At 37.1% G+C, this 23,911-nt stretch overlaps 1 protein-coding gene across 1 annotated transcript; it reads right to left on the reverse strand.

The window, feature by feature from the left end:
* Positions 1–14,926: 14,926 nt before the first annotated feature.
* Positions 14,927–23,877, reverse strand: DTD2 (D-aminoacyl-tRNA deacylase 2). Its single transcript, XM_003987531.6, has 3 exons — positions 23,637–23,877; positions 20,330–20,399; positions 14,927–16,273 (listed from the first exon to the last, which is right to left on the reverse strand). Exons 1-3 carry the CDS (start codon positions 23,745–23,747, stop codon positions 15,948–15,950), a joined length of 507 nt encoding a protein of 168 aa, XP_003987580.1. The 5' UTR covers positions 23,748–23,877; the 3' UTR covers positions 14,927–15,947.
* Positions 23,878–23,911: the final 34 nt, after the last annotated feature.

Raw genomic sequence — 23,911 nt, forward strand, 5'->3', positions numbered from 1 at the left:
TCTCTCTTACACTCCCTGAGATCAAAATAAAAAAACAATTTCTTATATATTTATGATAAAATATTAAGCCTTAAAAAAAGCAAAAGCAAAATATAAAAGCCCTTTATAACTGAACCATGTTAAAATATGTGTGTGGTTATGAACAAAGATTATAAGGGAATAAATAAAAATTAGTGTATTTGAACAATGAGATTACAGGGCTTTTTATCTCTTCAATATTTGTAATTGCTTGTTTTGCTTTTACAAAAAAAGAAAGAAAGAAAGAAAGAAGGAAAGAAAAGCATTTTTTAAAAAATATTTTTTATTTATTTTTGAGAAAGAGACAGAGCACAAGCAGGGGAGGGGCAGAGACAGAGGGAGACAGAATCCGAAGCAGGCTCCAGGCTCTGAGCTGTCAGCACAGAGCCCAAATGCGGGACTCAAACTCAGGAACTGCAAGATCATGACCTGAGCCAAAGTCAGACGCTTAACTGACTGTGCCACCATCGTGCTCCAAGAAAAGCATTTTTTGAAAGTTTTCTCTTTGTAATTTCCTGTTGCTACTTTCCCCCCTTTGAAAAGGTACCTGACACATATTATGTGCTCAACATACATTAGATGGGTAAGTATACAAAATGGCAACTACAATTGCTGGCATATTTCCTTTAAGAGATGCCAAGTGATGGCACTGGATATGTTGAGGTAAGCATAAAATAAATCAGTATTTACTCAACCACCTGCTCAGGGGCTTCTAATTACCTATCCTTGAGGTTGTCATTTGTAGATTGTCCATATAATTTGTTGTCTACCAGGACACTTTTGAGAGTGAAAAGCATAGCTATTTATAAATACACTGGGTTCTTATACATGGCACCTAAAATACAAGCAAGCAAAGAAAAAGATAGACTGGACTTCATCAAAATTAAAAACCTTTGTTATTCAAAGGACATTATCAAGGAAATAAAAAGACAACCCAGAAAATGGGAAAAAATATTTGCAAATCATTTACTGATTAAGGTCTACTATCCAGAATATATAAAGAACTCTTGTAATCAACAATAAAAAGACAACCCAACTAAAACGTGGAAAAATAATTTGAATGGGCATCCCTCCAAAGATGATATACAAAAGAGGAATCAGCACCTATAAATATACTCAAAATTGGTCATTAGGGAAATTAGGAAAACCAAAATGACATACCACTTCACAGGCACTAGGATGGCTATAAAAAAAAAAAAAAATAGCAGGTGTTGGTGAGAAAGTGGAGAACCCTCATATATTGCTAGTGGGAATGTAAAATTATGCAGCTGCTTTGGAAAACAGTTAGACAGTTTCTCAAAAAGTTATAGTTACTCTATGATTCAGCAATTCCACACCTAGGTATATAATCAAGATGATTGAAAATATATGTCCACACAAAAACTTGTACTTCAGTGTTTATAGCAGCATTACTCATAATAGCTAAGAAGTGGAACAAGGCAAATGGCTATCCATTGGGTAAATGGATAAACAAAAATGTGGTATACCCATACAATTGAACATTATTTAGTCATAGAAAGGAATGAAGTTCTGATACATGCTGCAACATGGATGAACCTTGAAAACATTATGCTTAGTGAAAGACACCAGACATAATAGGTGAAATATTATGATTCCATTTATAAGAAATTTCAAGAATAGGCAAATCCATAGAGACTAAAAGTAGTTGGTGTTTGCCAAGGGTTTGTGGTAGAGTGGAAATGGGGAGTGAATTTAATGGGTACAAAACATCTTTTTAAAATGAAGATATTCTGGGGGCCACCTGGCTGGCTCAGTCGGAAGAGCATGCGACTCTTGATCTAAGGTTGTGGGTTTGAACCCCATGTTGGATGTAGAGATTACTTAAATAAACTTTTTAAAAAATTAAAATATTCTGGAATTAGATAGTAGTGATATACAACTATTGCAATATGCAATATTGAACAATATTGTGAATATTCTAAAACCCATTGAATAGATACTTTAAAGTGGTGAGTTTTATAGCATGTGAATTATATATCAGTAATAGATACATACATAAACAAACAAACAAATAATCAGGCTAGGATAATGGGGTGAACTGGAATTGAATTATGCTCACTGCAGATCAGGCATTCAATGTATTTCCAATCCTGAAAGATAAATAAATACTTGGAAAAAGTTGGGGTTGGAGAAGATGCCTAAATGTTTTTTCCCCAAAACAAAATGTTTAAACTTGAAATCTAAAACTTTTTTTAAAAATATTTTTATTTTATTATTATTTTTTTAATGTTCATTTTTGAGAGAGAGAGAGAGAGGCAGATCACAAGTGGGGAGGGGCAGAGAGAGAAGGAGACACAGAATTTGGAGCAGGTTCCAGGCTCTGGGCTGTCAGAACAGAGCCCAACCAGGGGCTCGAACTCATGACCTGAGATCATGACCTGAGCCAAAGCCCGAAGCTTAACCGACTGAGCCACCCAGGTGTCCCTGAAATCTAAAACTTTAAAGGAGATGCTACACTAATAGTAAATAGTGCTTCTAGATCATCTCCATTTTGCTTCATCTCTCCTGGACAATATTGAGGCATAATTAGTGTTTTTGTTGTACTAACATCCCTTCCCTCTCTCCATTTCTTTTGCTTTATCTCTGACAAAATATTCAGCGAAAAATTAGCACTATAATTCCATTCATTTCTTCTCTCACCTCCCTGCAACTCTTGTGTACTTCCCAATGCCCTGTCCCTTCATTATGTGAGTCCCTCTAGCCACTTTTCTTTTATCTGCTCTCTTTCCCATACAACTTAGTTTGCTTATGTCCCTATTGATCCCACTTTATCTTCTAAAGTACCATCCTAATTGCTAATAAACTTTTCTGTACTGTTAACCTGTCCCTAACAATGTTGTGATTTCTTTGCCATAATGGAAACCCAACTTCCCCTGGACCACACAGCTCCTTTTAAGTGAAAGTGATTCCTATTTCAAGACCAGAAAATGAAGCTGACATTTCCCTGGCTGTATCAGGGTGTTCAGACTAGTTCTCCTATGCTCCTCCTGTGAAGTTCACATTCTTTTGAAACATTACTCTTTCCCCATACTCAACTCTGTCTTTTGCTGACCTTCACATTACACTCTCACAGTGATTAGAGATTTGGGCACAGGGTTAAGGGCATTTCTCTCTGTTCTGAGTTTTAACATTCTGGTTACCTTTATTGTCCAGACGAGGTAGTCATCCAATACACTACCTTTTAAATTCCTTGACACCTCCACTGCAACTACACATTCCCATGGTCTCATCCCAGATCTTTTTTGACTCATAATGGCTCTACCTCAAAGGTCTCATGCTGTGACCAGTCTCTAATCCTTCCACATCTCCCTAACTCTCTTTGAACTTTTCCCTGCTAATTTCTTTCCCTTCTAGTCTTCTCGACCTCTTCCCTCATCTAATCTGTTAACTCCTTGCTGATTTTATTATTATTATTTAATCTTTTCCGTGTGCTCTTTGGTTTATGAGGTCAGTTGTTTCAACTATTTTCCTACTTGCACTCCCAATTCCTTCCTCTCCATGACCATAATACACTGTATCCCTCCTGCCAATCCCTAAATGAGGGTCAACCCGACCATCTGCTTTTTCCAATCTGCTCTTGGACTGCCACAAGAGCTATATAACTCTGCTTTCTAATTTGCTGCATTATTTATGATTTCTAGGCTCAACTAGTTGGCTCACTTACCCAATTCCTAAAGTGGCTATGTCCAACACTCACTGCGGTTCTTCAGCCACTACCCCACACCATCTTCCTCTCTCCCAGATAATCAGCTTTATATTTTATAGCAAAAGTAGAGGGCGTGATTAGAATTCCTCCACTCCACAGATTTTTCCTCTTACCTCAGAGGATATATGAAGTTTTCCAAAAACATCTTTCTACCTATGCTTTTGATATGGGATTTTGCTCCATAAGCCTCCCTTTTTTCCTTCAATTTCTCTTCCTACTTCCTCAAAACACATGCTCAGATTTTCTGCATCTTAAAAAATCCCTTAATACTGTCTTCACACAAAACTATAGTTCTGATTTCTTTTATCCGTAACTTCCTTGAAAGAGTTGTCTATACTTTTATTTTCCAAATTCCTATTTAATCCTCCAGATATTTGGCTTACATAATTCCAAGGAATCTGTATTCATTAATGTTCACTAACCTCCTAATTGCCAATTCCAACAGCTTTTTAAAAGTTCTTTCCTATTTGTCCTCACTTGTGGATTGGATATTGTTTACTACAACCTACTTGAATAGAACTTCTTCCTTCTCATGGATTCCATGATATTATACTCTTAATTTTTCTGCTTCCTTTCTTCACACCCTTTGTTAGCCTCTTGGTGGCATCTTAATCTGCCTGTTACTTAAATATACAGCTTACTACTATTTCTTGACATATTTTTTTTTCTTTTTCTTTCTTTCTTTTTTTTTTTTAGAGAGACAGAGGGCACAAGTGAGCCAGGGTGGAGAAAGAGGGAGACAGAGAATCTCACGAGGGCTAGAGAGAGCGAGAGAGAGCGAGAGCGAGAGAGAGAGAGAGGAAGCAGGGCTCACCCAAAGTGGGACTCGAATTCACAAACCATGAGATCATGACCTAAGCTGAAGTCAGATGCTTAACAGACTGAGCCACCCAGGTGCCCTCTTGACATCTTTTGTACACACTCTTAGACAATGTCCTCCATTTCAGTGAATTTTTTTTAAGTTTATAGTTCAGTGGTTTAAGTATACTCAAACTTTATATTTGTTACCCAAAACTGTGTATGTAGCAAGTCTAACTAAATTCTTATTTAAAAGACTATGCCTTTTGGGGCGCCTGGGTGGCTCAGTTGGTTAAGCATCTGACTCTTGATTTTGGCTCAGGTCATGATCTTGCCGAGTTCAAGCCCCACGTTGCACTCTGTGCTGACAGCGTGGAGCCTGCTTGAGATTCTGTCTCCTGTCTCCCTCTCTCTCTGCCCCTCCCCTGTTTGCTCTCTCTCTCTCTCTCTCTCTCTCTCAAAAATAAATAAACATCTAAAAGACTATGCCTTTTGAATTCTGAGCGTATCTAATGAAGAACTCTTAGGAGAACTAAAGTCCAATATTCTTTCTACTGATTACTATGTAATTCAGGATGAATCACTGTTGTAAACTTAATGGTTAGGTATCTTGCAATACACGTATCGGTATGCTTATGTCTACCACTGCTTTTCACATACTAAGTAGTATCTGGTTAATTAAATAATCTCAAATATTAATCAAACTGAGAATAGTGGCTCAGTATTAAAATACTTGCATAATTTCTTATTTCTAAATAAAGATATCAAGAAAAAAAGAGGAGAAAATATGGGAATTAATATGCCATTACTCAACTCCTACACATATATTAGGGTAAACGTAATGTGGGCTATATACTGGGTGGACTTTATTCTGGTTACATGATCTCAGTAAATAAGAATCTGCCAATAAGATTTTTGGAAAAGTTTAGCAAAGAGCAAATTTGTAATACCACTGAAAAGAAAAAGATTTTTAAGTTTTTTAAAACGTTGTTGGAGGGTATGGACACTCACTATTATTATTTATGAGATGATAGCAGGAACACTGAATAACATTTAAATTAATATTCTGAAATCATCTTGAAACTAAAATTCAGTCCAGATGTATAATGGAAAAAAAAAAAAAATCCTACCCAACACGAGGGTGATTGAAGGCACAAAATTTAATTGTTGCTTAAGACAATCAGACATTTTCTCTTTCTCTACTAAATACAGCTTTAAAACTTGCATTAACTTCAGCCAATTCAGGACCCTGAGAAAGTAAGTCACTTTCTTCATGGAAGGGGAAGAAGGTTACTATCAACAATGTAAAAGGAATGCAGAGTGGCAACATTTCAGAGTGGACCTGGCAGACTATGAACACTGGAATCACCAAGGAAACATGGAGCTATGTTTCCTGAAACGCTTGAAGTTCATTAAATGGCTCAGCTTTTAAAAACCAAATGAAAACTCATGAGATGCAAGAAGAATTTAGTTATTTTGGTGAGTAACTCACATACTTTGAATTAAAGGAAACAACGATGGCTCAAATGAATATAAATCTGAACATTTTTTTTTTCTGGTTCATCCAATTAAAGTTTCACCAACAGCTTCTAATTTACAAGATTAAGTTTTAAAAGTTCCACAAAATGGTAGTGCTAAACAGAATCTTAGGATCAAGAGATCAAGAATCTTAGATCAAGAACAATTCCTTCCCTTTCATGATAAGTCCTAGAGGGATTGAGTTACCCTAGGGTAGTGTAACACATACAGTCCGTGGGAAAGCTGAGACTGCAACGGAAAAGGCTCTTGGCTCTTGGTTTGGAGATATTACCACTAAAAAATTCTCAGGTGCTAGTCTGTATAAGAGTCACAGGTGGGTCAAAGTGACTGTTAAAATGCAGATTCCCAGGTCTCATATTAGAAATCCTGGTTCAGTAGTTCCAAGGTGAGATGCAGGAATTTGCATTTTTAACAAGTTTTCCTAGCAATTCTAATTAAGGTCTTCCTCAAACCATTTTTTTGATAAACTGCTAGAAAGCTAGAAAAATCCTGGAATCATTTAGAAATAGCTACTCTATTCTCAGGAGGACTTCCAGGGATATCTAGCTAAACTAACTTGAAGGGTGGGAATATAATTTCTCCCATGAACCATCATTTGGGATCTTTCTTTAAAGACAGAAGAGGTTTTGCCATAAAGTAAAATATAGTGAATTTAGGCATATAGCATGCTCACACTCAGCCTGGGCTTCTGAGGGGAGAAGCTAACAAGTAGAGGCAAAAAGTGAGGAAAGAAAAGAAATAAACCCTTGGCAAAAAAAAAAAAAAAAAAGGATGTATGGATAGATAGGTATTAAAGCTAACATAGAAAGATGCTAACTGCAGAATCTAGGTGGTGGGCATATGGGTGTTAATTATATAATACTTTAAACTTTCCATATGTTTGTACCCACTTCCCCAATTCTTGAAACCTTAACTTCCAGGATACTGGTGTTTCCACTTATTTTTCCCACTTTGTACACCTACCTATAACAGTTTGATCTTTCTTTCCTTTGTCAATTTTTCCTTTTCCATCTGTTGCCCTAATTCTGGTTGAAACTCAGGTTCTTGGTTATTCTCTACATCCTCACTCTCATATCTCTTAATCTTGAAAAATTACACTGAAATGTTAGTGCTCCCCTAACTAGATGAAATCTCTTCCATCTCGAAACTTCCACAGTACTGTTTTTATCTCTCTCTTTTAGCACCTCCACTTCCTCTGTGTTCCAGTGAACTATCTTAACACATCAGTTGTTATAATCTCCATAAGGATTGAAACTACCCTTTTCTGTTTTAATGTACTTCTTATACTTACAGAGTAGGCACTCAGTGAATATTGGATGATTAAATTTTGTCTATTTCTGGGGTTTCAACTATCACTTTCATAAATAAGACTTCCAAATCTGTACTCTCTCTGCCCTAAGAAAGAAATCTGTTTGGCATTTCCACTTGGATAAACTTCAGGTGTCCCAAACTCAACATATCAAAATCCGAATTCATATTCTCTAGTAACTCACACATGAGATTTTAGAGTAATTTTTGATTCCTCTCTTTAGCCCTGCCACGACTAGTCAGCTGCCTTGAAATGTGTTTGTTTTCAAACACCTTTCAATATCTCCAGTTATGTTTATTTCCACATTTACAGCCACTATCGTGTTATAAGTGAGCCCTAATCTCCTGTCTCCTTACTAAAAAAAAAAAAAAAAAAGTCTTTCTGGCACCAAATTTTCTTCTCTTTGAAATCCTTATGTACCACTGCCAGGTTTATCTTCCTTAAAATTGTTTTAATTATGGGGGCACCTGGGTGGCTCAGTCGGTAGAGTGTCTGACTCTTGATCTCAACTCAGGTCATGATCTCATGGGGTTGTGATCTTGAGTCCCGCATTGGGCTATGCACTGTCAGTGCAGAACCTTCTTGGGATTCTCTCTCTCTCTGTCTCTGTCTCTCCTCTGCTCAGGTGCTCTCTCTCCCAGAATAAATATATAAACTTAAAAAAATTAAAAATTGTTTTAATTATGTCACTCCTCTTTAAAAGCCTCCAATGGAAGTTTATTATCTTTTAGTCTGGACAGAGTTTGAAATGCTCACTCCTCCACCCCTTGTGCCTATAGAAATTCTACCCATTCTTCAAGGGATAGCTCAAGTTGCCATGCCTTTTTTAACAACAGAGATTCACCACTCCAGCCAGAAGTTTCTCCTCTATCTGCTGGCATTCCACAGTTCATAGATAGCATCGTCCAGATATCACTGATCACATATCTGTGTGTATCATGTGTTTATATCTGAGTATATCTGTGTTTGTCATGTCCCTTACTATGTGGTAAATTCCTTGGGATTAAGGGTCATATCTTAAACAATTTATATTTCACACAGCTCTCAGCTCAACTACTGGCCCACAGATTCTAAAGACTACAACCTTTAAGTGGAGAGCAACTATCCATGATGCAATATTAATTAAGCAAATGTTAACAGAAACTTTTCAACGGCTGGCTTCAAAAAGGCAAGTATGCACACTATGAAAAGAAATCAAAGCCATGAGGAACACTTGAATGTAATGAGGAAATAAATTAATCCAGGCACTGAGCAAACTAAACTTTGAAGATAATCATATCCACTCATAAGGATACTTACCTTGGCTGCAAAGTGAATTAAAAGAATGCCTTGAGTAGAAAATGTACCTGGGGAGCCTGGATGGCTCAGTCAGTAAAGCATCTGACTCTTGATTTCGGCTCAGGTTGCGATCTCATGGTTCCTTGAGTTTGAGCCCCGAAGTCCGCTCTGTGCACTGACGGTTCGGGTGTGTAACGTGCTTGGGATTCTCCCTCTCTCTCTGCCTCTCCCCATCTTGTGCTCTCTGTCTCTCTCAAAATAAACAAATTTAAAAAAGAAAAAGAAAAAGAAAGTGTACTTTAGTTTATCTGTGAGAGAACAAAGCTAAGTAAATAATCTAAGTTGGAGCCAAGGATGGCATTTTTGCTAGCATGGTCAGATGTTCCCTAAAAAACTCTAATTCCCCCTCCCCTTAAAAAAAGTCCACAATTTCTTTGCCAACCCCACTGTTTATAGCTAATGGTTCTCAGACACTGTTACATAGGGTGTGGTGAATTCTCTACATAAATTCTTCTCACATTTGGAAGAAAAGCTGATGTAATAGGTCAAACTTTATTAAGCTTCTTAAGAGAAAAAATGTGGCTAACCCAGTGCAAAAGAATTCATTCCTATGGAAAAGTCCAGTAAAAAGAATTAGGGTCATATTTATCACAAAGTTGGCTATTTGTGATGCATCCCACAGAACTGCTTTATTTTGTAATATAGAAGGGTTGTAATACAGCTTGATCCTTCGAAATTCATATTTATAAGTAAAGATATTTTTTTGCTTCACAAGAAATTTGTTTTACGAAGGACTCAAATACAGGTTTTCCTAAATGAAATAGTTTTCCCCTTCTGTGTTTTTAGACAGGCTTGATTTTTGCACACGTTTTTTAGATACAGGGCTATTATGTAAATAGTTACACTATCTATAGAGAACCTTAAGAAAACATAAAGTGACCGCTCTGATGTAATAAAGTAATAAAAAAGAAACAGCAATTCTCACAATTGTATTGAATCTCAATCTGTTTCAGTTTGTCTCTACCTTTTCTAATGGTGTTATCTATTGTATTGAAGCAAGGCGTAGCTATATTAAACTCACTTCCTGTACATTCCAACCTCTTTTTATTCCTCAGTAGCAAAGAAATCTATGTCTGATGTACTGGTATTACTGATCCAAAATCAAGGGTACTCTGGCCACTGACATATCTTCATGTTAATTTATATAATATTTACTGAGACTTATGAGCATGGACAACATACACAGTGCTGTGGAAATACTGTGGGAGATTAAAAAAATTATACTATATTATGTGTGCTCACTATTATATTGTCTCTGCCCAATGTTATTTATACTCTTGCCGTTAAAACACATGAAATATAAAAAATTTAAGGCCAAAGTACTCAGTCTCTTAAGACACATCACGAATGTCAAGAACGAGACAACCACAAATGCTGAGGAAGGTAGAGGCAGGGCAAATTACTCTGGGGTCAGAAGAGATTGCCTTCAACTAAATATTGAACGATGACAGATTTAGGAGAGCAGAGAGCAACTTAGGTACGGGCATGATCCAAGAAAAATAGAGTTAACTGGAAAATTTCTGTCAGGAGTTGTGGGAGAAAGGGAGCCAGGGTACAAATCTGTGAAAGCAGCCTTGGAAGTCTGGGCTTCACTCTGAGCAAAGGTGGTTCTGGGATACCAGGGTACACAAGAATCCCCTGGGGGATACTGGTGAGTAGATAGATTCTAACTCCTCTAATTCAGGATGTTTGGCATGGTCCTAGAAAACTGCATTTTATTAAAATCATAGGCTCCAGGTGATTCCTGGAACACTGGTACAGTTTGAGATACTCTGCCCAAGGAAAAAGTTTAAGAATCTTTTTCTATTTCTACTAACTCTTGTAAGATTTACTTCAATTTCCCAGAAGCTTGAAAACACCTAACTGCTAGGCCTAGAGGTCTTTCCTCAGTCTTTACATTATCCACTTTCTTAGTATGTAGTACTGACTTTGTCACTGTTTACATCTTGAAAATTATCTTCTATTAACGTCTTTGGGGTTCTGTCTGCATTTCTGACCTCTATAGTGTCCTCTAGCCTCTCATTTGTTTGCTCTTTATGTTTCCCCAAGATTCCGACATTGGTCCTCTCTACAGTTCTTCTTGCCTGATTTCATTCACCCCTTTCAAGTATGGAGAACATTCCCGCTCCAGAAGTTTAGACTTTGATCTGTAGATAAAAGGTTATAAAAGTTTCTGAATGGTAATATAACACCGTATGTTAACTATCCTGGGGTTAAAATAAACAATTAAAAAGTTTCTGGGGTGCCTGGGTGTCTCAGTTGGTTAAGTGTTGACTCAACACAGGTCATGATCTCACAGTTCTTGAGTTCAAGCCTCATGTCAGGCTCTGTACTGACAGCTTGGAGCCTGGAGCCTGCTTCAGATTCTGTGTCTCCCTCTCTCTCTGACCCTTCCCTGCTCACACTGTGTCTCTCTCTCTCAAAAATAAACATTAAATAAATTTTATTAAAAAAGTTTCTGAACTGTGGAATATCATGGAGAAAAGAATGCTCTAGGATCATCAACTTGGGAGATGGTCTGCAAACAAGGATTAGAAATAGGAGAAATAGGAAGAAGGGAGAATAACTAGGAGGCTATCAAACATTTAAAGTTGTCACCAAGGTGTGGCTTCCGGATGAAAAGGTTACTTTTCTAGTGGATCTTTCCTTTCAGAAACTAGTATTTCAATAAATTAGTATGTAAGACATTTCTAGTTGTTTTTTTTTTAATTTCAGTAAGTTGGGGAATGTAAACTTACCAATAAATACATTTAAGTATAACAAGTCAAGCTTTCTGTAATGTTAACCATACATAGTAAAAAGAGGTCATTTTTTTTTTTAATGTTTGTTTATTTTTGAGAGAGATTGTGTGTTGGCGCGTGCACAAGCAGGGGGTGAGCAGAAAGGGGCAGAGAGAGAGGGGTGGAGCATCTGAAGTAGACTCTGTTGACAGCAGAGAGCCTGATGCAGGACTCAAACTTGAGAACCATGAGAGCATGACCTGCCTGAGCCGAAGTCAGATGCTTAACCGACTGAGCCACCAGGCGCCCCAGGTCACTGTTGTCTTTTTTTTTTTTTTTCCTTTACCTATTTGTGGGCACATATCCTTTTGAAGGCAGGAAATGTTTCTGGTTCATTACTATTCTTCTCTGTTCTTTTTTTTTTTAATAGTTTATTTTTTAATTTACATCCAAGTTAGTTAGCATATGGTGCCACCATGATTTCAGGATTATATTCCTTAATGCCCCTTACCCATTTAGCCCATCCCCCCTCCCACAATCCCTCCAGCAACCCTCTGTTTGTTCTCTATATTTAAGAGTCTCTTCTGTTTTGTCCGCTTCCCTGTTGTTATATTATTTTTGCTTCCCTTCCCTTAGGTTCATCTGTTTTGTAACTTAAAGTCCTCATATGAGTGAAGTCATAGGATATTTGTCTCTCTCTGATTGACTAATTTCACTTAACATAATGCCCTCCAGTTCCATCCACGTAGTTGCAAATGGCAAGATTTCATTCTTTTTGATTGCCAAATAATACTCCACTGGATATATATACCACACCTTCTTTATCCATTCATCCATCAATGGACATTTGGACTCTTTCTACACTTTGGCTATCGTCGACAGGGTTGCTATAAACATTCGGGTGCATGTGCCCCTTCGAAACAGCATACCTGTATCCCTTGGATAAATACCTAGTAGTGCAATTGTTGGGTTATAGGGTAGTTCTATTTTTAATTTTTTGAGGAACCTCCATACTGTTTTCCAAAGTAGCTGCATCAGTTTGCATTCCCACCAGCAGTGCAAAAAAAGCATCCTCACCAACATCTGTTGTTGCCTGAGTTGTTAATGTTAGCCATTCTGACAGGTGTAAGGTGGTATCTCATTGTGGTTTTGATTTGTTTTTCCCAGATGATGAGTGATGTTGAGTATTTTTTCATGTGCCTGTTGACCATCTGGATGTCTCCTTTGGAGAAGTATCTATTCACGTCTTTTGCCCATTTCTTTACGGGATTATTTGTTTTTTGGGTGTTGAGTTTGGTAGGTTCTCTATAAATCTTAGATACTAACCCTTTATCTGATACATTGTTAACAAGTATCTTCTCCCTTTCTGTTGGTTGCCTTTTAGTTTTGCTGATTGTTGCCTTCCCTGTGCAGAAGGTTTTTACTTTGATAAGATCCCAATAGTTCATTTTTACTTTTGCTTCCCTTGCCTCTGGAGACGTGTTGAGTAAGAAGTTGCTGCGGCCAGGGGCACCTGGTTGGCTCAGTTGGTTAACAATCCGACTTTGGCTCAGGTCACAATCTCACTGTTCGCGAGTTCAAGCCACACATCGGGCTCTGTGCTGACAGCTTCTGAGCCTGCTTTGGATTCTGTCTCTCCCTCCCTATCTCTCTGCTCTCCCCCACTTGTACTCTGTCTCTCAAAAATAAATAAACATAAAAAAAAAAGTTGCTGCAGCCAAAGTCAAAGAGATTTTTGCCTGCTTTCTCAAGTATTTTGATGGTTTCCAGTCTTACATTTAGGTTTTTCATCCATTTTCATCCATTTATTTTTGTGTATGGAGTAAGAAAGTGGTCCAGGTTCATTTTTCTGTATGTCGCTGTCCAGTTTTCCCAGCACCATTTGCTGAAGACACTTTCTTTATTCCATTGGATATTCTTTCCTGCTTCGTCAAAGATTAGTTGGCCATATGTTTGTGGGTCCATTTCTGGGTTCTCTATTCTGTTTCATTGATTGGAGTGTCTGTTTTTGTGCCAAGAGGTCACTGTTGTCTTAAAACACCAATGTGAATTCTTATTCTCCAAAACAAGTGGCATAGGACTCTACTGTATTTGATCCTTATACTTGTTAAATTCAGCTCTTTCGTTATGGAGTCAATAAATCACCACCAGTACAGATATGGTTCATAAATGGCATGTCTTTTTTTTACTTGAGTAAGTGTGCTTGATTTTACTTTGTCTATTTAAGATATTAAAACCACATTCATTGATCATCTGTGTCTTATATACAGTATTTTCTATAACTGAACCCATGACATTTCTAAATGGGCACACAAAACACTTAGAAATGACATTCTGAGACATTCTAGAATCTTCAAAAAACAGGCAGAAGGCATATAAATTAGGTGCAAACCTACCACCATCAAATTTAGTAAGTAAACCAATTTACTGGCTGTTCTTTCTCAAATGATCCACAGTGGAAGATGCTAATCCTTTATCAATTTCAGTTTTTAAATAATTCTCACTACAGGAAGTTAGGAAGATGGAAATTATTCCCCCTTATTGTGTGATCTTGGGTAAATTATTTAAGCACTGCCTTATTTTCTATAGCACTATCGTCATTATATACTGGGAAGATAAAAGGAGGTACCTATTGAAGGTTCTTTGAACACCCTGGGCTAGAAGAGCTACAGAAAGCCAAGGTGTAGTTACTTTTAAATCCACTATTTTCTTCTGCCTTTACTCTCTGGTTCTAGCCTCCTTGGAAATGAAAGTTGGCCATCACTTTCTGGTTAATAACCCTTCATGTAGTTGAATTTGCTCTTCTCCACAAGTACCTCAAGCAAATTAAAAAAAAAAAAAAATCAAAACTGCCTGAACTATAAAACAGCAATCTAGAGCTATGAGTCAGCATTTCACCTACATACAAAATCAAAATGGTTTAAAATAGGTAACACATAATTTTTCAAAAGACATATATACCTCCTTGGAGAAACTCTGAGAAAATTGGAGTTCGAAAGTTTATGAATAGTTTATTACATTTCAATAAGTGTATCATGAATCAATAAAGCAAAAGTTAAGGACAATGAGCTCATTACCAAGCCAATTATTGATTCTTAAGTTCCAAAATAGAATAGTACAGGAAGGATATAGAGAAATAGGTTTTTTTGTGATAACAAAAACTTTAAGTATCTTAGGAAGGTAGACCTAAAGGAATTATGACATAAAGGGATCTTCAGAAGCTACTTAAGATGTTTATTCAAGTTAATTTCATCTTTTGGTAATTAGAAATATTATTTGGTGTTTGCTCTTTAAAATACCTTTTTAAATCAAGTCAGAGGCATTTGAAAAACCTGAATATTATATTTTACTGATCCATTTATTCTTTGAGTTTCTTATATATCTTCCTCTCTTGACTGAGAAATCTACCTTATTACCTGTCTATCTTTTATCACTGTCTTTGTCAGCTCATGTCCTAACAAAATACCATAGACTGAGTGGCTTGAATAACAGAAATTTATTTTCTCTATTAACCCTAATTACTTCCCAAAGCCCCATCTTCAAAACCATCATGTTGAGGTACTTCAACATATGAATGGGGGGTGATGGGCACAAACATTCACTAACAGAAAAAATGACAGTGGCTCCATATCGTCAGGTAAGTAATATGGAAAGGAACAAGTTGACTTGTTCCCAAATAATTCCAGTAGAAAGCTTCCCTTTTTCTTCTTCTTCCTTTTACAGCAATATAATTAAATAAGAAAGGACTTCTTATGAACGTTAATTTCACAAAGCAGTAACTTTTAAAAACCAAATACAGAAAATAAGACATACATTATTTTGGTAAAAAACTGAGAAACTGAAGTATTAACCCATACGTATATTAAATAAAAACAATTTTTAAACCTCACACTTTCTTGTATCAACTAAAGAGTCTTAAAATGATTTAAAGCACTTAGATGTCCTTAGAAAGTAACATAATGCACAATAACATTTCTATATTACACTTTCATAGATATTATTAAAAGGAATAGTCAGTGGCATATTGTTCCATTCAAAATATGGAAAACTGAAATAGTAAAACCTAACTGACAAAATTGTAATTAGTTTGTGTGGGATTTCACCTAATTTTAATAAAAATAATTATTTTTATTACACACTACATACATTTAAAGGTACAAGAAATATATCTTACTAGATTACACAATATTCTTCACTACAAAATGTTTTTAAATACAGCTCTCTAAGAACATTTCCACAATGACTATGAAATGAATAGAAAGCATTTTTCAAGTTTTCAAGTGGAAGTGTAGGGGAAAGCAGAATGAAAGGTGACTGAGATCGAGTTTGCGACTTGGCAAGGTTGTTCCATTATCAGGCTGCATAGTTATGAGTGGGAACCAGGATTTTCTTGTCTAAAAATGCTGCAGATTGTGTATTCAAGAAGAGGAAGAAAATCTAAATATAGTCAAAATCATTTTATACTAGAAAACAACTAGAGAAACTGACTTTTAATTTTTCAAAATTCAATTAGGTGTGTGTATGGTCCATTGGTATCCAGCTTTAACACCTGCCTGTTCCCGTAAGTACCATGTTCCACCACAACCCCAGCTTCAGCACACTTGCTGTTAGCAGCTAATTCTTTCTCACACAGAGTCACAAATTGGGAATAAAGTTCTAACCCTTCTTCTTTTCCAGAGTTAGAGTGATACTGCATGTTTCTTCCTTTTACTCTCCCTCCAAGAGTGGCTTGAGGGATGATAAGAACATTGCCAGGTAGATCCAATATAGACACGTGCTTGCCATTTTCTGTTTCACTTAATTTCACATTTAACAGAGTATTAACTGGGTGGGGAAGAAAGGGAAAACATCTTGAAGTGAGAAACAAACATGAAGAAAACCAACAATCATCCAGTCAGCACATCTCATGTTGAAAACCCAGTTTGTCGGCTCATGCTTTTTTACCCAAAGTCTCTATCCAGATTTAAAAAACTGCTTCCCTAAGCTAAATGATCTAAGCATGAAAAACAAGGCAAATTTCAGGCAAAAAATGGCATGATGTTCTAAATCCAACTGGGCAGTCAAGATCTAAATGATAAATTCAGGCAGAAAAGACTAAAAATTAACTGTATACTGAAACCTTAAATATTGTTGCCCCAGGGGGATACATGAGCAGATTTTACCTTTTTGTTCCTTTATATTCCGTAAGTAAATCTCATTGGAAAAGGTCAGGATAAATCCTCCTCACATAAAATTCTGTTTTACAACAAATAATATTAAATAGAAATCTTAGTGTAACTTAATTGCCTAGAGTTCTAAGCTGAGACAAAGGTTCCAGTTTATTCTCATCATAAACCAGATAATTTTGCAGTTTCATAACCTCCAAGGCACTATTATCATGTCTAATCATTTGACAAATGTAACCCATGTAACCACCCATAAAGGTGAAGGCAAGAATCATCAGGAATTCACTATCACAATTGAAAAAGTAAATCAAAAGGTGTATTGGCATTAAGTTCATACATACACAAGAAAACATGGTATTATTTTATGGCATTATGAAACTATATTCTTCTTATACTGAGTAAGAACTGCCAAACAAATGCCATAAATATCTATAAGTAGCTAAAAATCTAATCTTAGAAAACCTTTTCATCTCAACATTAGCCATTCTCAAAACAATAAATAAAAGAAATACCTAATAGAAATAGCCTAAGGGTCTTCTTGACTCTATAAAAGGTATAAATAACTTCTGCTTATAAAGAATATTCCTGGGGTGCCTGAGTGGTTCTGTTGATTAAGCGTCTGACTCTTCATTTCAGCTCAGGTCATGATCTCATGGTTTGTGAGTTCGAGTCCCACATGAGGCTCTGTGTTGACCTTGGAGAAGCCTGCTTGGGATTCTCTGACTCCCTCTCTCTCTGCCCCTCTCTTACTTGCTCTCTCTCAAAAAATAAACATTTAAAAAAAAAAAAGAATCTTTCTCAGACGATAAACGGTAAAAGAAATGATGAACAGTAAAAGAAACTATATAAATCTCACAGTCCTGCCCAGTAATTAGGCTTGAAAAGGTATGCTTTCTAATAGGGTATCCATGGTTTTAAGTCTTGGAGGGTTTGTAGTAAGTATCAGTAAGGATTCAGAATGGTTGCCCCACTCTACGAATTAGGGAATTAACCTGGTAGAATCCTGCCAAGATGAATACCCAAATGAATTCCTAAGCAATGCAAGAAGCACTATCAATTTTCAACTAACAGCTATTTTAAAATACATCTAATTTTCTCTATTATGAATAGGACTTTGCTCTACGGACAGTGGTCGTTATTGATTGCTTCTAAGGAAACTAACTCTTCAGAGCACTTCATTCCAAGGGAAATCTCTACCCAGTTATCCAGGCCTCAGGCTACTGATAGACTAAGTAGACAATTTTGGAATAACAGGCCAGAGAGGTAAGTACAATTTATTATACTTCCACACACCTCCCTCTACTGGCAATAACTAAGAATTCAATTAATGCTGTTGGTATACAAATATCAGTATGTACAAGTAATTATAATGCAAATATGAATGTCAGTATGTAGAATTAAAATGAGACAATGAATTAATGGCGTGTTGGAAACTCTAAGATCTGAAGACAGGTTATCAATCAAGTATCTCTAACGATGTATATGGGAAGTTAAGCTTTGACAGGTCCCTGGATCTCAGTTCAATTATACTGCAGATGAATTGAGAAAGATTCTGCACATCTCTATGTTAGCCACGTTATTTCAGAATCTGTGGATATAACTGGTTATATTCCCAAGGGGTACATGATTTGATTAGAAAGATCGAATCCATGTAATAAGTATGAGGTGGGGTTTAAGAGAATCCCATCACATTGGCTTACTTTGCCTCCTGGAATAGAGGGAAGTACAGGCTAATGCTATCAATAATAGATGGACTCTTTTTGCTCATCACTCACACCAGCAGAATGTGATTCTTAGATTCACAGTTCTTTACTGAGAATCATGATATATGAAGTTTTGTTTTAGACTGTCCACTAAAAGAGTTAAGGTGGACCTCCCTCAGTGTTTTTAATTTACTACAACCTTATGCATGTATTCAGAGAGAACTCAGAGGTATATGGAAGCACACAGGATTTACTGACTATAAAACAGAATGTGGGCTTCCTGTGTGGCTCAGTTGGTTAAGCATACAACTTTGGCTCAGGTCGTGATCTCACAGTTTGTGGGTTCAATCTCTGCATCAGGCTTGCTGCTGTCAGCACAGAACCGGTTTCAGATCCTCTGCCCCCGCCCACCCCCACCCCTCCCCTGCTTGTGTGCACACACTCTCTCTCTCAAAAATAAATTAACATTTAAAAAAAAACACAAAAAAAACAAAATGTGCTTGGATTTGGTTGGTTCATTTCATCTTATTATGATTAAAAGTCACTTAAGAAAGTATGAAACAACTTTAGGAGTCAATCTTAAGTTACAATGACAAAAATTCTCTTCCTGTTTTTACATATTTCTACTATACTCCTTATAGTTAATAAAGATTTAATTCCAGGCAATATATTAACTTAGGAAAATGGACAGCATGTCCAATACCCATGCCATAGGTCCTAGAAAATTACTCTGTAACAGGAGCCCTCAATTCATTTTCTCTCTCTCTTTTTTTTAAGGTAATCTCTACATCCAACATGAGCCTCGAACTCACCACCCCGAGATCAAGAGTTGCATGCTCCACTGACTGACTAAGCCAGATACCCTGCATTTTCTTTAACCCCTGCAAAGCTCCCTATTACCTTCCAGATTCAAATTTCAAACTATCAGTTATTGGCTTTCCATCCTCACTTTAAGTCTAGTTTTCACCCTCTGACAAAGTTGTCAAACATGTTTGATGTCTCAGTATAAAATTACCTCTAGGAACTTTCAGCCTTTTGCCTAAGTTGTTCCTCACTGGGCTATTTACTCTTGAGTTTCACTACTTGAAGCTCTTCCAGGTTAATTTCTGCATGCTGCAACTTCCATTTGTATACTTTATATTTCTTATTAATCCAAACTGGGTACTGTCCTTTCCTAATGAAGAGAATATAACCTGTCCCCAACTTTAGGGATAGCTTCATTAGTTCAGGCTTTTTTGGGTACGTTATTATGTTATCAAATACTGTCTTAAGATTTGATGTGATGTATCTGAACCTATGTAATTATCACAAGGAATGTCCAGTGTTATGGGCTATCCAGGACACTGGAAAACTGCAGGCAGGTAAATACCTGTTCAGAGGTACCTGAACACTGACCTTGCTTTCCTGTCCCTGGAGGAGGTGTGGTTGTGATGACACTGAGCTTTGTTCAAGATCAGAAAAACCTTACATTTAAATACATTTTTTATAAAAAAAAGTACATAAATGGTTAATTTAAATTTTTCCATAAGAATGATGCAAGTCCTAGCTGTCCAGATTTGATGGGAACCACATCTTACACATACAGTGTCACCTACATGCCCCTGTCAGGGACTCTGGGAGATAAGGAAACTATGTTAAGAAATAAGCATCTGCTTCTTCCTATGTGGCCACCCTGCTTTTAACAAGTTTTTGTATCCCTCGCTGAAACTCAAGTGTATTGTGTGTGTGTGTGTGTGTGTGTGTATGTATGTACACTCTTCTAAACCAAACTATAAGCCATGTGAAATGGTGGTGAGGTTTTTAAAAAATTCCACCACATTTTCTTACTTTAAACTTTGGAAAAGGCAAAAATAACCTAATAATAAAGGCAAAAAAAAAAAAAAAAAGCCAACAACCATAGAGTCAACTCATTTATAACTTACCAGTACAATTTAAGGTTGTGTTTTTTGCCCCTTCTGGCTCATCTATCACTATTCATTTTCACTCTTAAAAAACAAACATCAAATACGTACCCATTTTGGGAAGAAGTTCTTTATTAGCTCCCTTGAAAAAACACACATAGATCACTAATCCCCTCTGAACCTATGAAAAATCAGCAGAGAAAACTTAGATTAAAAAAAAAACTTCTACATAGAGATACAAAGGTAAGTGAATAAAATTTCAAAAGTGCTATATAGAGATTAAACCCAAAGAAAGAGAAGTAAGTTTTTACAACAGATTTGATTTCTTAAATGTGATAAAACAAAATCTTTTCCAATATTCAATCACCTCAATCATCATTTGTTTCAAAAATAAAGTTTAAAAAATATATCCAAGAGCAGTGAAGACCACAAGTTGTACCCTCAAACATTTACTTCTAATCAAAGTCATTATGACTATGACCCAGTCTCCTCTCCCTTAAGGTTGGGACACTTAGAAATGTTTAGTTTGCAGGGCCCCATTTATTCAACAAATGAATTCACATTAGATATGGCTGATTTATAAATAGCATGACTGATATCTTTTGACGTCATCACTCTTTATTCTTCCTAATCCATTTACCTGCAGCTAATAAAAATGAGGATCTCAATCTACTTCATTAAACTACCAAGAAACTGTCCAACTATTTTTTTGTTATTGTTAATGCTTTAAATCAACATAGTGATTAAGCACTGGAAACTGCATTTATGATATTAAGTCCTGACTGTTATCAGGAATATTAAAAATTTAATTTTATATAAATACTGGGATATTTCTTTATTAGCTCCTGTAGTTTGCAGAAAATAGAATTGATAAATGATCCTGATTTTGCCGCTAAATCATCAAATTGTTTATTTTGTAGTTTAACCTTGCTGACTCCAAGAACTATTATAAAGACTAAATTAATTAATATTTGTAAGGTGCTTAAAACGGTGCCTACTTCACAGTAAGAACTAAATGAATGTTTATTAAATGAGTAAGTAAAAATAAGTTTAAAGGCTAAAGCACAATTTATTTTACATTTTAATTCCCAAAGCATTTTACAGACTATTTTGTACACGATAAGGACTCAATTTATCTGTTGTTTGCATTTAAGTTCAATTGTATCTTACAGGCTCTGTGTTATCTAAATAGCCTTCTATATAAACATAAATGCAGCTTGCACTCATACCTGATTTCCTAGAAAATCAGCAATTTTTAAGTGAAAATGTGCTTCTGGAACAAGCAAAGTTTTCCAAAGCACACCCACAATTAGGAGCAGACAGGATGAATGATACTTGTATCATTGTCAGAGGTCTCTCCACGGGGATTATTTTAGTACCAGACAAAATCTCAAGCACATTTACTCAAAATCTCAGGCATAGTCATATTTGGACACTCCCGATGTCAGAATTAAGTATCTAATTACATACAAAAATAGACACCAGTTCTATTAAGTATCTAATTATATGCAGAAACAGACACCACATTATCTCATTAAGGTATTTTCTTTTAGTTTATTCCAATAATAGATTTTAAGTTGTGACCTACAAAATCCCCATTTCAAGTCAGAAACCACTTTTCTTGTAGTTTCTTTTGGTATAAAACTTTTTATTTTATTTTAAATTTTTTTTCAACGTTTTTTTATTTATTTTTGGGACAGAGAGAGACAGAGCATGAATGGGGGAGGGGCAGAGAGAGAGGGAGACACAGAATCGGAAACAGGCTCCAGGCTCTGAGCCATCAGCCCAAAGCCTGACGCGGGGCTCGAACTCACGGACCGCGAGATCGTGACCTGGCTGAAGTCGGACGCTTAACCGACTTGTATACAACTTTTTAAATGTTTGTTTATTTTTTAGAGAGAGAGAGACTGAGTGTGAGAGGGGGAGGGGCAGAAAGAGAGGGGGACACAGAATCTGAAGAAGGCTCCAGGCTCTGAGCTATCAGCACAGAGCCTGGCATGGGGCTTGAACTTGTGAACCTTGAAATTGCAACCTGAGCCAAAGTCTGAGGTGCAACCAACTGAGCCACCCAGGCATCCCGTGGTATAAAACATTTTAAATATGTAGGAAATGACAGGTTAATTCTCAGCATAGTTTTACAAAGTTCAGTCTCAGGAAGAATATTAGCCTGTGACAGCAAAGGTCTAAATGAATAAAAGTGAGAACACTAATCTTCAAATCTTTTGACAATTAAAACAATATTTTCTTTAAATTGTAACTTTTAATAGAATAGGAAAAGAGGATGCTCGAGAAAGGAAAAAAAATTTACTTTCTCACTATCTAATTACCTGTCAGCTCTTCATAGTATTTAGCTGTGTGTGGGAGTGGGAGGGAAAGCTTTGTAATAGATTTAAAAGTTTATCAACACAACTGGTAGTTTGGAAGGCTGCAATAAAATATCTGATTTTGCATAAGGAGATGCGGCATGAAGATATAAAAAGATAAAATAGATGGAAGAAAGCTAAATGATTAACAGTTTGGGATTTATAGTCCCAGGAGTTAGCCATAAAAAAAAGCAATTTGGATAAGCTGGCAAATATGAAAACATGGAAAGAACAAAATTCCACAACATGGAAGAGAAATCAAGACGTCAAAAAGGGGGGGGGTAACAAAAATAAGAAACATGAATTTTTGAGAAGGAAATGGGGAAAGGGGAAATACAGGAATATAATTGCTTACAAATCTTTTAAAGGCAAATATTCAAGTAAAAGGAAATCCTATCAGTGTAAATGGTTTAAATTCTTTGGAGGAACAGTGTTCAATAACACATTACATTAGCAGTAGTAGTGTTTGTTTCTAGTTGGAAATAAATCAAAATTTTAAGTCTCCTGAAAAAAGAATTGTTTCATGGGAAATCTTATTTCTATGCTGAGGCCTAGCTGCAGGCAACATAAAATGGAATTCCACGGGAAATGGAGCACAAGTGACTTGAAAGTCTGCAAATAATCTAATCTACAAGCTCCAACCAGACCAGCACTAGCCAACAGTAGCCCGACCAATGCGAAGGGCATGCCAAGGTCCTGGCTCTTTGGTAGCAAGAGATCTGATACAATTAAGCCTCAAGTGCACCGAGCTCAGGGAGGCAGAAGGTGAGAGGAAGTTCAAATTCTCGCGGTCCTGAGCAGGGGACACACTCTTCCGCTGGCCGAACGGTCTAAGGCAGAAAGCTCCAGAACCAAAGAGACAGACGGAGCCTGGCAGGTTGCTGAGAGAAAAGATGGGCGGGCCGAGCGGAAATCGGCACCGCCTACAGCACGTGCCAGGGCCACGTACCGCCCGCGCTAGGAAACGTAGAGAGCGGGGACAGATCACTAAGAAAACGGGGGAAGTACCGCCCCTGCGCGCCGGAATGTAACGGAAGTGGCGGGGCTGGCGTTACCTCCACCCATTGAGTCTCGGTGTCCCCCTCGGCTGGGCGTATTTGCAGGCGGGCGTGCAGGCACTGCTGCAGAAGTGCCCGGGCCTGAGGAATCCGGCCGCTGTCAGCCATAGTTCGAACCCTCGTGGCAGTCTAACAGGTTCAGGCACCGAGCCGCTCAAGCTCCTCCTCCAGCGCGCGGGGAGGACGTGGCGCATCAAGGCGGAGGGACGTCCTTATCGCCCGTGGAGCCACCCCTGGAGGGGCGGGGCCTCTGCCTGGCTCTAGGGTGACCC

The sequence above is a fragment of the Felis catus genome, chromosome B3, assembly GCF_018350175.1.
Source record: "Felis catus isolate Fca126 chromosome B3, F.catus_Fca126_mat1.0, whole genome shotgun sequence".
Taxonomy (NCBI): domain Eukaryota; kingdom Metazoa; phylum Chordata; class Mammalia; order Carnivora; family Felidae; genus Felis; species Felis catus.